Genomic DNA, 17,912 nt, shown 5'->3' on the forward strand with positions numbered 1-17,912 from the left:
ACACATTAAGAGATATTTTGGCCTTAGAGGATATAGAGATTTATAAGGAAATCAATTTATTTATTTCACATTGTTACAGAAAACTATAACAAGACACACACAAACAAATCTTAGAGAAAATTGAATGTATCCTGGTCATGGGTTCTGTCTCCCGTGGTCCACACCTTTTCGGGATAGGCTAAGCCTGACGGGCCCCTGGCAGGAAGATTAACCCTAAACCTAACCTTCCAATTGATATCCCATGTTAATTAGATAATCCTAAACTATTACTAACAAACACGGTTAGGTACACAAGAAAAAAAAAAAAAAAAAAAAAAAAACTATTTACATTGGATCCCTTAAAGAAATGCAATCCTAACAATTGTGTATGTGTTATATGTAACCACTAAGATGTAATTGACAAATCTGTACAGATGTGACTAATGAACCAAGGTAACCACAAGAGATTATGATAATAAAAACGAAAATTCCGTATGCAAGATAAAATAATCAGTGTTACAAGAGGCTTATTGGGTCAAACCTAGCCTGTGCCAAGTGGCACCAACAAGATAATAAAAAAAAAAAAAAAAAAAAAAAAAATAGGTCGTGTCCTTGTCGGCTTGTCATCGTGACGTACGGTGGTCAAGGCCTGTCAACTGTCATTTCGCAAGTTCTTTATGCTGTAAGGTTAACTGACAGAAGTAAACAATTTAGTTGACAATATTTATTCAAGTTTAGATGTTTAAAGTTTTATAAAAAAAAACAATTTTTATTAAGAAATAGTTCTTAAGATGGGTAATAGAAGCTCTTTACTATTGAGGGAAGAAGAGATTGCACAAATTCAAGAAGAAACTGGTTGTAAGTATGGCTAGGGTTAAATTGTTTTTCTTTTGATTTTGAATAAGTTATATGGTATACATTCATTTACGAACCTAAACCACAATCGCTTGTAATGTAATAATAGTAATTTTGTTTATAATTAATCCAAAACAATGTAAAATGACTTGCATGGTAGTGGTATTTGAGTAATGGTCATAACGACAGTGTCTATGAACTTAATTATTTGTGATACAAGCTGCGAGACACGCTTATCCTTCAAATGGTAAGGAGTAAGTTTTTTACCGCTTTATTTGTTGCATTTAATAAATACAGGTATATAATTTTAACTCTTCATTAAATCATTAGGGTAGGGTACGATAAGCGGACCCGGTTTTTTATATCGAAGAATGTAATCATCGATACCTAATATTCGCATCTCAAATCCTAGACTATCAATCGATATAAAAGTATCTATAGTCTTCAATGACAATCATATGTTTTAAATTAAAATATGGAATTAATATTTACAGTAATGAAATAAATTATTATAAGCAAAATTATGAAAACTGAAAACGACAATATTTGCTCCACTCACAGTTACAGTTGTTTCTTTCCCACAAATTTCACATAATGGATTTTTCGGTACGAGTCCAACTTGTTGAAGCCACCTAAACATGTCATATCATCTTTCAAAGCAATGTCGTGTAGTTTTCTAAAATTGACTGTCATTTTTAATAATCAAATGTTACTTATATGTAAAATTGAAATATTACCTTACGTATATTATTTGAAAGTGTTTACAGCTGTTGATATAGATTATTTAAGTTATTTGTTCAAAATAATTAATTAATATCGATTGATTTTATCGGTGGTTATGATTAAGTAATATCGTTTGCCAATTTCGATATAAAAAACCGGGTCCGCTTATCGTACCCTACTCAATCATTACTTTTTAGACATAAAAACATAGCTGAACTATACCATAATATTATAACATACCTATACCGTAATTCGGTTTGTTATTATTCGGTAGCTTAGATAATCAGAAATATCGATGATTCAATTGTCGTGGTGGCTGCTTATCATACTGCAGCCATAAATAGCAGTTTTTATGATAAAGTATAATACCATAACGAAAAAAAAAACTTTTTCAATTAATTTTGACAATTTTAACTAATACGTTTGTATATTATTCAAATGGCTTATATATCATGGCTGCAATAAGCATCCAACACTCGAGTGATCGTTAATATCAAATCATCAACTAGAACAATTTAAATACTGTTAGACATGTTTTTTTTACCCTTTTAAGTAGTTATAACTGTTAAGTAGTTGTAACTGCCAAAACTTAGTATACAGAAATTTGTATTATTTTCTATAATCTAAAATGCATATATTTCTTTGACATATAAAACTATAGCTTCACTATAATACAAGCTTAAAAGTCTATGTGACGTAATTTGAAATAAGTAGTTGTAGCAAGGATTCTTTACTCATAAATATTGATGATTCGATATTATCGATCACTCGAGTGTTGGATGCTTATTATAATGCAGCTAGTTTTTATATCATAGCCAATGTCAGTCTTCTGTTCTTATATCCTTGTTGGTGGATGACCAAGGTTTCAAACCAGTAGTCGGTTAATTTTTAGATCTCCAGACTAGGTACTGTTCCATCATTTAAAAAGTAGATCCAGTTTTATACCATTGTGGTCTACAGTTCAGTACTGGGCCACCAATTCAGTTGAATATAATATCAATCTAAAACTCTTGTTTGAAGTTTGTTTTTGATGATGGAAGCATGGTGAAGGAAACAGGATTTTTCAGATATTTCATATAGTTCAGAGATACAGAAAATCAGTAACACCACTATAAGTAACACAAACCTATTAGGCTGCAGTATAATAAGAGGCCACCACCACAATAGAATCATATAGTATATCCTTAAAAACAGTAAAAAATAATTAAATGTTAAACTGTTTTGTTTGTTACATTTTATAGGTACATTAAAGAGATAGTTTTTTATATAACATAATTCGTGTCAACATTTTTGTTTATATAGTTTAGATAATCATTAAAATATGATTCTATTGTGGTGGTGGCCTCTTATTATACTGTAGTCACCTATTGATGTATCAATTACACTAAAATAATTTAAAAAACAATAATATGAAATATATTGTTAACATCTTAATTATCTACAACTATAAAATATAACTTTTTTCTAGAAGCTGATCCCATTTAAAGCCTTATTCTGCCCATCCTCATGGGCCACTGGCCTGTGCGAGGATCTTATCAAACAGAATAAGGGGAGCATTGATACAGTATAAGGTTGATGGTACTGATAAAAAGTGCAACCATCACAGACAGTATTCGAACCTGTGCTATCTCTAAATCAGACGCAAAGTCCGTCTTAGAACGCCTGGCCATCTGCACTCTCAAATATTTTTATATTGTACATTTTTACAGCTGTAAAAACATTTTGAATATTATTTGTAAGCTCATATTATGACATATTGAAAAACTATTTTAATGTAGGTATTTATCAGGAGTGGCAATCAGAAACAAACACTATTTTCTACACACTGTAGACTGCCATTTTTATATAAATAGAGATTATTTTTTTACCAAAATATTTAGGATGCAAAGACCTTTAAAAATACATGATTGTTTTTGTATTTTTTTAACATGGGATCTTCTGTTTTTGGGACACCCTATATTTTTATAGAGTTTAAATTATTTTAAACAAATTCTTTGGCGTTGATTTAATGGCGAATCTGTTCAAACTAAATATCTGCAGTTAGCCGTTTTACCACCAGACGTTTGAAACGGGTGGTCTGAATCGTCAATGTCTGTAGCATATTTCCAAAGACATATTCTAATCTGGATTCATAATTGATGTCTTGATTGCAGCAACTATAATCGTCTAAGATGCCAATAATTACTTCACAATTTTCTTTAACTGAAAAATTAGATTGAAATAGAATAATTTAAATGTAACTTTTTGCTTATTTCAAGTAGTTTTACAATTAAATGCAGAACCCGAAATAAGATAACTGGTATCATTCATGTCAGTGCCAAATTATCTAAAAATTTACAATTGTTCCACAATAATACATAGGTTAGGCCTATAAAGGTACTATACATATTACGTTACAACTTTATAGCCAATTGTTTATTTAATTGGATTTACAAACTATTATTAACCTATACATTTTTGATGCTGCTATTAATTAATTAATACCAATGATTTATTAGTATCAGTTATTGATACAACACGAAAGGGAAAATGATACATTTAATCTATTTGCTACAACAGATGAGTAGGCTAGAACCCTACTCATCTGTTATTTATATTGTTTCTGTGAAAATATTAAATAAACTCAAGACAGTTTCATAGAATAATACCCTACCATAAACGTAGCATATTTTACTACATAATAAATAATTTCCATGACAATTAAAAATATAGGTATTTTACAATCTTGATAACCTTAAACAATCACATGTTTATCATTATTTGTTATTTTATTAAATTATCCAATGCATTTGATGTTAGGTTTTACTTGAGCTATCACCTTACCTCAATTTATAATTTTTATTATTTTGTGGTGTTTTGTTACTTTTATGCGTATTACAGCATTTCCCAATTGTTTAAGAGTGCAGAGTACGATAAGCGAACCTGGTTTTTATATTGCTTATTACGATCATCGATACTTTTTATATCGAATAACAGAACTATCAATCGATATAAACTTATCTAAAATACTAAGTCACATGTTTCAAATGAATAAAAATAGTTCAAACAATTACGTAATACCATAAATAATAAAGGAACCATAACCATTAATCAAATGATAAAATTAAGACAGGTGACAGGAAAAATGTCATTTAAATAATAAAGAAAATGTAGCAATAAAACAAACATTTTGAAACCGAGAAAGACACAGTAAATCATCTTTAAGTGTTATTTTGTTTAGTTTTCTAAAGTTAACTATCTTTTTTATGTTAGAGATGATGTAGCCTCTAAAAGTGTTTTAAAATGATAACATAATATTAATAAACTTTTATCACTTTTATACTTTTATTTTACGTACAATGTACATTTCGGAATCATTGATTCCATCTTCAGGTACAAATAAGGTTAAGTTAAAATAAATAATTAAAATCAATTTGTCATGTGTTTTTTACTACCTTGGTGGCTAAATTTGTTGTATTTAATTTTATGTGAGATCATTCATTGTATATTGTTTAAAAGTCTATCGAATAATAAATTTTTTGTTAGAAACTCTTTGTCATTTAATAATATATTATGATTAATTTTGGCACTTTTGTAAATTTCAAAATGTTCTAAAGTGGATAATATGCGACTTTTTTTGCTTGTGTGTAAAATTTCAAGATTGTTTTCGATGTTAGTGTATGTATGGCCGGTGTTGTTTAAATGGTCTGCATATTTTGAATTTGATGATGTTTTCAATGCTTTTATGTGTTCATTAAATCTAATTTTGAATGATCGGCCGGTTTGTCCAATATAGTGGGATTGACAATCGTTGCAATTTAATTTGTATACTCCACTATTGTTGAATTTTGAATTTTGATTTTGGTTTGTTGAATTGCTTTTGTTTTTGATTAAAAGTCCAAGGTTGTTCGATGTTTTGAATGCCAATTGATATCCTTGTTTATAAAATGATTTGTTAATTTTGTGACAATGTTTACCAAGGTAGTCTGATTGAATGTATTTGATATTTCTTTCTTCTTTCTTCTTATTTTCTTTCTTTTTGTAATTCTTCAATAATATATCAATCTTTCTTGGTTTATATCCATTATTTTGGGCTATGTATTTAATAATGTTTAATTCTTTATAAAAATCTTCATTTGTCATTGGAATTTTGTGTAATCTGTCGATCATTGATTTGAATGCAGCCATTTTTTGGTGATATGGGTGATTCGATGAGGAAGGAATAACTAAATCTGTGTATGTCGGTTTTCTGTAAATTTTGAAATTGTGTTTTTTGTTGATCTTGGTTATAGTCAAATCAAGGTAGTTTATTGCATTATTTTCTTCAATTTCACTGGTAAAATTTAGATTATGATGGATTTGGTTTAAGTAGTTTTTGAATATGTCTATTTGTCTTTCATTTCCTTTGAATAGACATATTATATCATCAACGTATCTGTAATAATAAATTATTTGTGTTAGATGTTTGTTTTTATCGCTTAGTATGAATTTGTCTTCTATGTTGTCAAGGAATATATCAGCCAATAATCCGGATAGTGGTGATCCCATTGGTAATCCTTCATGTTGTATGTAGTAATTGTTGTTAAATGTAAAGTAATTTTGTCTTAGAGTTACTTTTGTGAGTTCAAGTATTTCTTCAATTTCTTGTGTATTTAGAATGTTCTGTTCTGTTAAATTATTTTTAATTATAAGCATTGTTTCTTGGATTGGAACATTTGTGTATAAATTTGTTATATCGAAGGATATAAACTTACTATTAAATTTAATTAAACTTACTAATTCACAAAGAAAACTACCCAATAAGACCATTAGTAAATTTTCAAAATGCTCCTTCTTATAATTTAGCAAAATACTTGGACAGCAAAATTAAAGAACATTACAAATTTAAAACTGACATAAGACTGAAAAACAGCATTGACCTAGTAAACAAAATTAATTATATAGATATACCAAACAATAGTAAGTTTATATCCTTCGATATAACAAATTTATACACAAATGTTCCAATCCAAGAAACAATGCTTATAATTAAAAATAATTTAACAGAACAGAACATTCTAAATACACAAGAAATTGAAGAAATACTTGAACTCACAAAAGTAACTCTAAGACAAAATTACTTTACATTTAACAACAATTACTACATACAACATGAAGGATTACCAATGGGATCACCACTATCCGGATTATTGGCTGATATATTCCTTGACAACATAGAAGACAAATTCATACTAAGCGATAAAAACAAACATCTAACACAAATAATTTATTATTACAGATACGTTGATGATATAATATGTCTATTCAAAGGAAATGAAAGACAAATAGACATATTCAAAAACTACTTAAACCAAATCCATCATAATCTAAATTTTACCAGTGAAATTGAAGAAAATAATGCAATAAACTACCTTGATTTGACTATAACCAAGATCAACAAAAAACACAATTTCAAAATTTACAGAAAACCGACATACACAGATTTAGTTATTCCTTCCTCATCGAATCACCCATATCACCAAAAAATGGCTGCATTCAAATCAATGATCGACAGATTACACAAAATTCCAATGACAAATGAAGATTTTTATAAAGAATTAAACATTATTAAATACATAGCCCAAAATAATGGATATAAACCAAGAAAGATTGATATATTATTGAAGAATTACAAAAAGAAAGAAAATAAGAAGAAAGAAGAAAGAAATATCAAATACATTCAATCAGACTACCTTGGTAAACATTGTCACAAAATTAACAAATCATTTTATAAACAAGGATATCAATTGGCATTCAAAACATCGAACAACCTTGGACTTTTAATCAAAAACAAAAGCAATTCAACAAACCAAAATCAAAATTCAAAATTCAACAATAGTGGAGTATACAAATTAAATTGCAACGATTGTCAATCCCACTATATTGGACAAAACCGGCCGATCATTCAAAATTAGATTTAATGAACACATAAAAGCATTGAAAACATCATCAAATTCAAAATATGCAGACCATTTAAACAACACCGGCCATACATACACTAACATCGAAAACAATCTTGAAATTTTACACACAAGCAAAAAAAGTCGCATATTATCCATTTTAGAACATTTTGAAATTTACAAAAGTGCCAAAATTAATCATAATATATTATTAAATGACAAAGATTTTCTAACAAAAAATTTATTATTCGATAGACTTTTAAACAATATACAATGAATGATCTCACATAAAATTAAATACAACAAATTTAGCCACCAAGGTAGTAAAAAACACATGACAAATTGATTTTAATTATTTATTTTAACTTAACCTTATTTGTACCTGAAGATGGAATCAATGATTCCGAAATGTACATTGTACGTAAAATAAAAGTATAAAAGTGATAAAAGTTTATTAATATTATGTTATTATCTTTTTTATTTAAAAGAAGTTACTTTTAGAACAAATTTTGCTTAGAATATGAAAATATGTATACAGTTGGTACAGATGATTTAGTTATTATTCAAATTATAATTACTATTGGTTTATTATATCGATCTGTATAATAATTAAATACCGTTTGATTATTTCAATATAAACACCAGGTCAGCTTATCGCACTCTACCTGTTTAGCACATTCAATAATTTTTATTCTTGTTATCATTTAGATTATTACTATTGTACATTTATCAATCTTTGAGTTGCCATTATCAGTCATTCATCAACATGTCTGATTTATTTTTATTTTTAGTATTTCGTTTTAGTTCTTTTATTGTATTTTGTAAAATCGTATTTTTAAATTAGCATTTATTATCAATTATTATCATCAACATTTTCATGTTATTGTTGTAGTTACTCCAAACCAAATCGAACGTCTGTATTCGAGGTTCACCAGTCTGGACAGAGGTGACTGCGGGACATTGAGTCGTGAAGACTTTCTGCGCATTCCAGAGTTGGCAATCAATCCACTGGGGGATAGGATTGTACATGCCTTTTTTGATGACGATTCGGGCAGTGACCGCGTCAACTTCAGGCAGTTCATGCAAGTGCTAGCTAGGTTTCGACCAATAAAGAAAATGAAGGATAATAAGCTCAATTCAAGAGAGCAAAAACTGAAGTGTGAGTTGTTTATAAAGATTTTTTATTTTACAGTAACTATAGCATTTAATCCCCATGAGAATTTGATACTCCAAAGCAAGACAGCATTGTTCAAAACCTCCAAAGGGTCAACTTTCATTCTGCATTTCCAGTAGAAAAGAATGTTCCATTTTGAAACACGGTCAATTCCTTAATAGTGAAAATACGGTGTTCATTCTTACATTTAAGAAATGTAGTTTTAAATGACAACTTAAAATATGTTTACAATACAAAAACTATAATTGGAAACTAACTTAGGGGGTATTTAAGTCTACTTCTTTGTTATTGGTGCCTTGATCACCTCAAATAATTTAATAGTAGAAGAACAAAACCATGATAAGATATCAAACTGAACAAAATTTTACTTCTATGTAATTAATGGTTTCTTTTTTTTAGGAAAAATGTTTGATCTAACCTCAACAAAGTTGCTTTGCTACTACTCGTATCATTGTTACAACGTACACTATGTGTCGCATAACTGAGTAAGGATACAACATTTAAAATCTACAGCTCATTTCATTCTATAGGTGTCCAGATATACGAACAGACAGTCATAAAGAAATTTTTACATCTCCCTGACAGAAAAAAATATAAATTGCGTTTGTCTACAGAGTGATTGACTTTAATGGCACGTAGCCAATTTCCATGGTTGGATAAGCACCATTATAGATCTCATTCTTGTCTATGTAGAATTGAAGTTTCGTTATTATTGACTTTTCACTCTTATTTTTTATATCAATATTATTTCTTTCTCTTTACTGTATGAATAAATAATACAAGTCCCAAACGGTTATGGAACACAAGATTGCACTGAAATTAAATTTCATTGACTTTTATGATTGATTTTTCTATGAATACAAGTCTACACAAAGACACTTAAAATGATGTTGTTAAATTAAATTATACCACATTAATTTTGGCTCAAACGTTTATAATAACAAAGCCAATTACTGAAAAGAATACAATGAAATTATCTTTAGTATTTTCAAAATCGCGGCCATTAAAACTTTAAACTTTGAATATCTTACAAACTAGCATTTTTCTCAAGAAATGCAAGAATAACAGTTTTTAAAGGATTTTATCACAAATTTAATGACACAAAAATTATTTAAACTGAATAATTAATAATTACAGCAGATCGTCTGTGACAAGATATAGCCCACATTGAGGTTCTCAGCGTTTTTGTACTGTAGCCAACAGTACAAAAACTGAATAAACGGCAAGCATTGGAGACCCATGTTCATATGGTGAAATATGTTTGTGTTGACTTGAGTAATAACGTGGTATGCTTTTGTCCAGAGAGTTACGAGACACCCTGTATATTTGTTTAGTGAATAAAATATTGGAATTGTAACTAACTATAAGTTTTTTATGGTATTGATAGCTGTGCTTTGTTACAGTTGCCTTTAAAATGTACGACTTAGACAACGATGATATGATATCAAGAGATGAGCTGTTGGCTATCCTGCACATGATGGTGGGCGCAAACATCAGGTGAGTTCAATGAGTTTCCTGTTTTGTAATTATTACATTGTGAACCCTATGCACTCAAAGGCAGTATTCATAATTTGCCCTTTTAGCTTGTATAGTCAGCTCTAATGGCCACTGCCATTTTGTCAGAAGCTCGAATTAATATTTGCCGTAATGTTATCTCAGGTTGTATGTCCAGCTGTACTGGCCAAGATATAATACATCCATAGCTCGTAAGGCCAGCACCACTGGCCACTAAACATAACATTAGCTTCTAATGTTCTCTTGGGTTTATAATGAATGGTGAGTGCTGAAACCTATCGAGCATCTTTATTTTAAAGTAATTTTTAAGTAAACAGTAAATTTTAAATTAGACTATAATTTTCCTCTAAACATTGACTGTGCAAATAAGACAAATGATGCGTAGTGGGCCTATACACTGAAGTGATAGAAATCTAGAAAATTTTACCAGAAGATATGTGCTAACTATTCTTGACTTACGAATAGGTATTTATTTTTAAAAGTTTTATTCCATAAAAATATGTAAAGACTGAGAAAAATGTAAAATAGTTCATGTCTGAGTATAACATAACTATAAAGTCCTACTTTATAACATTTTATTTACATATTTTATTGTTGTTAACAATATACATATGAGTTAAATTTCCCAAATGTATGTTTTATCTTTGTATTAAAAGATTCAATAAAAATCAATTTAAAATTATTTTTCATTTCTTCTATAAACATTTTAAATTACTATGCAAACAACACGGAGGAAATTGAAAAATAATTTCGATCTGGGAAGGCAAACAACAAATATGGCCGCAGAGGTACCAATGAAAGTAGTGCGGCCGTCTGTATTGACCATACGAGTTGCGAGGACAAATTACGGCAAAACTAACCGGCTGTCTGCAACCTTGTTGCTGGCCTTTCGAGCGCAAGGGGGTAAGGAATAAAAAGTCATAATTATCACTACTGAAGGGCACAATAGTGGTGTCTCATCTTTACATTACACTCGCATTGTCAGATTTTTTAGCCAAAGTGTTAAGTTGTTTTTTACATTGAGATTTCTGTGACTTTGACTTTTGTCAACCTTTGTCTTTGATAGACAACAGACAACATTCTTTATTTACAAATTCGTGGAGAAATGTTACATTGTCATTAAACTAATAATACAAATTTATATTTACAATGTCAAGTTAAATGTTAGGTTAAGTAGTTTTGTATTGGTCTTCAGTTCTCATCATATACAAAATACTCTTCAGTAGTTTACAAGATATTTTGTAACAGCCACTTTTTTACTTCACTTGCTTTACACTTCTTGAGGTCTTCTGGTAAGTGATTCCACAGCCTTATTCCCATGTATGAGGGCTTCTCCTCAAACAGAGCCAGTCTGTGGATGAAAAGGAGGGAGGGAAGAGAGGGAGGGAGGGGAGAGGGAATGACTTTATTTAAAAATCATCAAGAAAATGAAGTAGTGTCAAAGGTTTACAATATATTACAATACAATACCATTGCAACTTGTTGTCAAGATACATTGTTCAAAATATCAGTCCCATTGATAAATACATTTAAATTATAATAAGGTCTCTCTTGCCAAGTAGAAGTGCTCAACATCATACCGTTTATACTTTTTTAGCCTTAAAAAGCCAGGATATTTTTAAGGATTTGGAATTTTTATCACATTTTTCATGGTTTTTAGCCCATTAAATGATTAATAATAGTATAAGTCACATTTTTATAAAATTATCTTTAAAAAGAATTAAAATTTGATTTGATATAAAAGTGCTCAAGATACAACCAATATCTCAACTTAAATTTCCGTAACTTCCTGGTACTAAGAAATTTTCAAAATTTACCTATAATGTTAAAGAGGATAAGAGGATGTTTTTTTCAAATTTGTGTAATATTTGAAATTTAATTTGATTATTAAGGACACAATAAAGCCATCTCAGTTTTAAACATGTTAACAAACGCCTGCAATAATTACCAACTACAATTTGAAACACACAAAAAAATAAAACAAATGTAATTCTTGGTAGAAAATTTGCTACAAAATTTATATCTTGAAATTTTAAAGCAAAATTTTCAGTACTTTTTTGAGCTAAAAACACAACTTGTGTTTTAATTGCAACTGCTTCAGGTTTTACAATTTTCTTTAGTTAACAATTCAATCACATTAACTCGTCCCCTTTGTTTTCTATATGAGTTATATAAGCAATATGCATGATTTTCTGTATATGTTTTAAATAAAAGTGTCATTTTGTGTAATTTTGAGTTTTTGTAAAAATTACAATCAATATGGCTAAAAGCCTATTATATTTGCATTAAAAAATAAAAATTGTTTTTATAGAAACACATAAATTCCAAATGTTTTGTTTATTTTGAAATGGATTAGAAAATTTTTTTACAATCGTCTGATTTTGACTTTTAAAATGAGTAATTTTTTGGTGTCTGATTCATAATTTGCAAAATATACAGATTACAGAAATGTGTAACATTTTAAAATTTCAGTGTATTCTGTGCAATTTTTAAACAATCTAGCGAATCTTTGCACAAAAATATTAAAAATTTGCTCGCTACTCAAGGAAGTTCTGATTGTCACCTCTAAGGTTAAACTTATGTAATCAGAAATCCAGATTCTAAACTGTGTATCATCCATTCTACACATGTCCAGGGGACTGTAGCGGGAGTTACTACCTAAACTTCCATTGTTTTCTGAAATTATGATTGTCTTATCTATTTTAATAGCTTTGTTATGTTACGTTCGCAATTGTTGGATTATGACTCAATCTTCCTCTGTTTGAATTCATTTGGTAATCTAAATGTCAGTCCAAATTTTGTAGATTAACATCATGCCACTCATATAATAAATACTATTTGTTTTTCCAGCAGACAATATTGTAACTAAACATTCGTATTTATTTGGTTTTTAATGTTATATGTTATGTTATGTTATGTGTGTTATGGTTTTTATGTTTGTGTTGTATTGGACACTTTGTGAATAAAAAACAGATGAGTTTGTCAGTCCATTATATTAATAAAAGTAGTTCACCAAAGAAATAGACAGAATTTCTGGATATTATAATTGGATATTATCATGTATTTTATATTTTTGTTTTTCATATTCATTGGATTTTTCAATTTATTGTGAGAATTAGATTCAGTGCATATGACAAAGATTTTGAAAAGATAACAGCATAGTTATGATTATGTATTATTATTGTATATAAATAAAAACAGAAACTAGATTTACTAGTAAGGAAGAAAAATCCAAAAACATTAGCTTAATGCAGTATAATGTAAAAGTAATTTCCATTTACATTTGCCTTGCTTCAGTCTATTGGTATTTCCAGTGTATTTAAGTGTCTTTTATGAATACACTGTGTATAAATATATGTGAATTAAAGAGCAGCTGATATATATATATATATATATATATATACACTGTATGCAGAAAATAAATGCTCAGAGGCTTCTTTAAACAATAGAAGAAAATGTTTTGTTTTTTATTCTTACATTATATACACTGTTTGTACCTTTTTGACCTCAACAAAATTTATTATTATTGCTCTTTTAGGAATACAATTAATGTTATGCAATACATTAATTTCAATAAACGACAGTGTAGAGCAAATATCTGATTAATATAACTATCTCCAAAAAAAAGTTGTTGACAAATGTTTGTAATTCTCAGTAAAGAGTTAATTTTAGAGAGCACTATGTTATTTTTAGACACTTCAAGTTGTAATTTATTACTATACTACACAATATTGTTGTATTGATTAAAGGATTTATATGAAGTCTTTTTCTTCTATTGTATATATATATAGAGAGAGAGAGAGAGACAGAGACAATTAGACAATTTCTTTATTTATCCTGCCACAGTTTAGGCCAACAATACATATATTACCATATATAAAGCGAGTTGTGACTGTTTACATATTCAACAACAATAACAAAATTATTAATATGTTAATTGTATTACTTTCACTATTATGACTATGAAATACTTTGATAAATATTACACTCTATCATACAGATAGTTTTATACAACAATGTAAAGGTTAAAGTAAACATTTATTAATATTAAGCTATTTAAGTTTAAACACTACTATTTCACTACTTTCTTACAAATATTTCCATAATCTAAAGACAATTATATTAAATACTTTGATAAATATTACACTCTATGGTACTGATAGTTTATACAACAATGTAAAGGTTAAAGTTTACACATTGTTTATCATAATTAAGGTGTTTAAGTTTTAACAATTACATTGAGATTTCCTACTTTCATTGTTCATATCTTTTCACAAGATTACATTTGACCTTTTTTCAAGAAATTTTTGATACTGGTACTATCTTTAATACTATTATCTAGGTTATTTAACAATCTTATTGACTGAGTGTGAAATGCCTTGCCATACACAACAGTTCTGTGTATTGGAAACTGTAAAATTGTACTACAGAGAGAGAGAGAGAGAAGCCCAGCGGTCCCTCCTCCACCCCTGGTTTAAGTCGGAGACTTATTCACCAGGCCGCTTTCCTGAGTTCCTCTTGAGCCTTCCTCTTGATTACTCTTGATCCTCTTCCGGGCACTCTTGTTGTGCCTATCCAACACACCTCTCCCCTCACCTAGCACTTATGTACTAGGATCATCGGAATTTTGAATTCTTCTTGTTTTTATCAGCCTATGTTCTTATGCTCCTCTTCAAGCTGTTTGCTGTCTTCCGGCATTTTCTAGGTCATGCTTCTTACTCCCTATCCGTCTACACATACGTGAAAACTCCAGTGCTGATACTTTACTTCTAAGAAAGTTTATCTTTTCCCAAGCCCACATCTTCCGTCGGAGGAGTTCCTTCAAATCTCTCCGTTCTTCTTCGTAGAACCAGCACTCCATCAGCACATGCTGAGATGTCTCCAGCTCTCCGCAGTGGGTGCAGCGGTCATCTTCCACGAGGTTAAAGCTCTTCAGTTTGGCCTTAAAGTTGCCATGTCCACTCACGAACTGTGTGGTGTAGTGGTCCGTCTCCCAGTGCACCTTCTTCCTGATCCTCACATCCGGGACGAACGCAAATGTCTCTCTTCCTTTAGTGCTTCTTTCCCACAACCTCTGCCATTTCGTCAAGTGTTTCTTCTCTTCTAATCCCCCTGCTCTCCCCGCTGTCTAACCCTTCCTCCTTGTCCCTTCTTCGCTTGATTCTTTCTTCTACCATCAGGTCTAGCGGGATCACTCCGGCAATCACTCTCACAGCTTCGTGGGATATTGTGCTGTAACCCTTGATCACTCCTAATAGCATCTTCCTCTGCAGGCTCATCAGCTTCGACCTCTCTCTTCGTCCTCTCATTCTTTGCCCCCACATTTCACAGCCGTACAGGACCATGGGCTCCAGCGCTCCGATGTACAGTCTCCTTAAGTTTTCACACTTCATTCCATGATTTTTTTTGCCAGTCCTTTCAATTTTCCAAAGGCTTTCATAGACTTGTCGATCACCTGGTCATAATGCCCTGCAAACTTCATCCTGCTTCCCACTACTACTCCTAGATATTTTGTCTCGTTCGAGCACCGGATTGTCACATCTCCCATGTTCACACGGATAAACCTTTCAACTAACTTTCCTTTGAGTAATACCATCACAGTCTTCTCCTTCGAGAACGTCATCTTCCTTTCTTCTCCCCATCCTGTAATAAGCTCTAGGGCTCTTGTCGCCTTCCCCATGAGATCTGGGCTCGTGTTGGACTTCACCAGCAGCAGTCCGTCATCCGCATAAGCTCTCGCCGAAATACCCTCCTCAAATGGCAGCCGTAGGAACCCATCGAACAGGATATTCCAGAACAGAGGGCCCACCACTGATCCTTGGGGGCAGCCTTTTGTGATGCTCTTGCTCACCTCACCGTTGCCAGCTCTCAGCGTCACTGTCCTCCCCCTAAAGTAGTCCCTCACCAGACGGTAGATGTTGTTGGGGCATCGCCATCTTACCAGCACCCTCAGGATCTCTGGCCACCAAGCGGAGTCGAACGCTCCGGAGATGTCCAGGAACAATCCAACGACGTATTTTTCCTCAGATTCTTCTACCTCTCTTCTCATGTCCAGCAATGCATCGACTGTTCCCACACCTTCCGTGAAACCATACTGAGCAGCATTCGTCCTATTTTCTCTCTCCATCCAATCCTTCATCCTCTTCACGACCAGTCTTTCCCCTAACTTTCCCAACACGGGTAGGAGGGTCACCGGCCTGTAGGATTTGACTTTGCTCGGGTCTTTATCTTCGCTTTTCAAGAATACTTTCACTATTCCTTTCTTCCAGACGTCCGGAAAGGGAGAGAGGGAGGGAGGGAGAGAGAGAGGGAGGGAGGGAGGGAGGGAGAGAGAGAGAGAGAGAGAGGACATTCAATGGGGCAGACATCAGTGGGAACCAGAAGATCTCTTTTGATGAATTCCGCAAGGCTCTTGATTTATTTCTGCAAGGCCTTTTTAAGTTGATATGAAATAGAAACTGTCAATGAGATGTAGAAAATAAAGTTTTGTTTTTATACGTTTTAGTGTGGAGCAGCTGACATCAACAGCAGAGATAAGGAAAAATGAGACAGACATCAAAAGAGACCAGACAATCTTATTTAATGAATTCTGGAAGGCTATTGGTTTGTTTTTGCAAGGACTAAGCAAATATGAAACAAAAACTGTCAATGAGGTGTAGAAAATAGTTTTGTTTTGTTTGTTTTTGTCCTGTTCAGTGAGGAGCAGCTGACATCAATAGCGGAAAGAACCATCAATGAGGCTGACATCAATGGAGACCAGATGATCTCATTGAATGAATTCTGCAAGGCTCTTGATTTGTTTCTGCAAGACCTTTTAAGCGGATATGAAACATAAACTGTTAGTGAGGTGTAGAAAATAGTTTTGTTTTGTTTGTTTTTGTCTTGTCCAGTGAGAAGCAGCTGACATCAATAGCGGAGAGAATCATCAATGAGGCCGACATCAATGGAGACCAGATGGTCTCATTCAATGAATTCTGCAAGGCTCTTGATTTGTTTCTGCAAGGCCTTTTAAGCGGATATGAAACAAACTGTCAATGAGGATAGAAAATTTTTGTTTTGTTTAGTGAGGAGCAGCTTACATCCATCGCGGAGAGAACGATCAACGAGGCAGACATCAACGGGGACCAGATGATCTCTTTCGACGAATTCTGCAAGGCCCTTGATAGGACAGATGTCGAACAGAAAATGTCAATTAGGTTTCTTAATTAACATCACCAATCAACTATAAGACAAATGTTACCATAGCTTTAAATTTAGGAAATTGTTAATCGCCGCCAACTAAAAGCTTTTAAATTTTTTTATGAAGTCTAAGGAGAATTTTTGTTATATGTTGATAAAATGCGTACAAATAGTGTCATCTTGATGGCTCAAAGCTCTTTTTGAACCTAATGTTAATGCAAAATATAGAGATTTTGCCTGTCATAATTAAATTTGGTTTTTTGTCTTCATTTAAGCCAAAACTCAATGTCTGAGTATTCAATGTAACAACTATGAAAATATGCACTAATTTTACATATCATAATTCTTGTTAAATAATACAAAATGCATAAAACTTTACTTATATATATATAGTTAAAGTATCTAAAAATTTAAATTACTCATATATCAAAAATACACATATATATATAATAAAAAATTAGAGAAACCCTCAACAAAATTTATTATTATTGCTCCTTTAGAAATACAATTAATGTTATGCAATACATTAATTTCAATAAACGACAGTGTAGAGCAAATATCTGATTAAT

General features: G+C 31.2%; 1 protein-coding gene across 1 annotated transcript; it reads left to right on the forward strand.

The window, feature by feature from the left end:
* Positions 1 to 602: 602 nt before the first annotated feature.
* Positions 603 to 17,382, forward strand: LOC124372413 (calcineurin B homologous protein 1-like). The gene is made up of 4 exons (XM_046830813.1): positions 603 to 837; positions 8,368 to 8,634; positions 10,053 to 10,146; positions 17,229 to 17,382. Exons 1-4 carry the CDS (start codon positions 771 to 773, stop codon positions 17,371 to 17,373), a joined length of 573 nt encoding a protein of 190 aa, XP_046686769.1. The 5' UTR covers positions 603 to 770; the 3' UTR covers positions 17,374 to 17,382.
* Positions 17,383 to 17,912: the final 530 nt, after the last annotated feature.

The sequence above is a fragment of the Homalodisca vitripennis genome, unplaced genomic scaffold (genome assembly GCF_021130785.1).
Source record: "Homalodisca vitripennis isolate AUS2020 unplaced genomic scaffold, UT_GWSS_2.1 ScUCBcl_3153;HRSCAF=8498, whole genome shotgun sequence".
NCBI classification, from domain to species: Eukaryota; Metazoa; Arthropoda; class Insecta; order Hemiptera; family Cicadellidae; genus Homalodisca; species Homalodisca vitripennis.

Bases quoted from the DNA above. Each gene is read 5' to 3' on its own strand.
- LOC124372413 (XM_046830813.1), top strand. From the start codon at position 771: ATGGGTAATAGAAGCTCTTTACTATTGAGGGAAGAAGAGATTGCACAA. The intron at 838-8,367 runs GTAAGTATGGCT...TTATTGTTGTAG, and splicing joins AATTCAAGAAGAAACTGGTT to TTACTCCAAACCAAATCGAA. The intron at 8,635-10,052 runs GTGAGTTGTTTA...GCTTTGTTACAG, and splicing joins AAGAGAGCAAAAACTGAAGT to TTGCCTTTAAAATGTACGAC.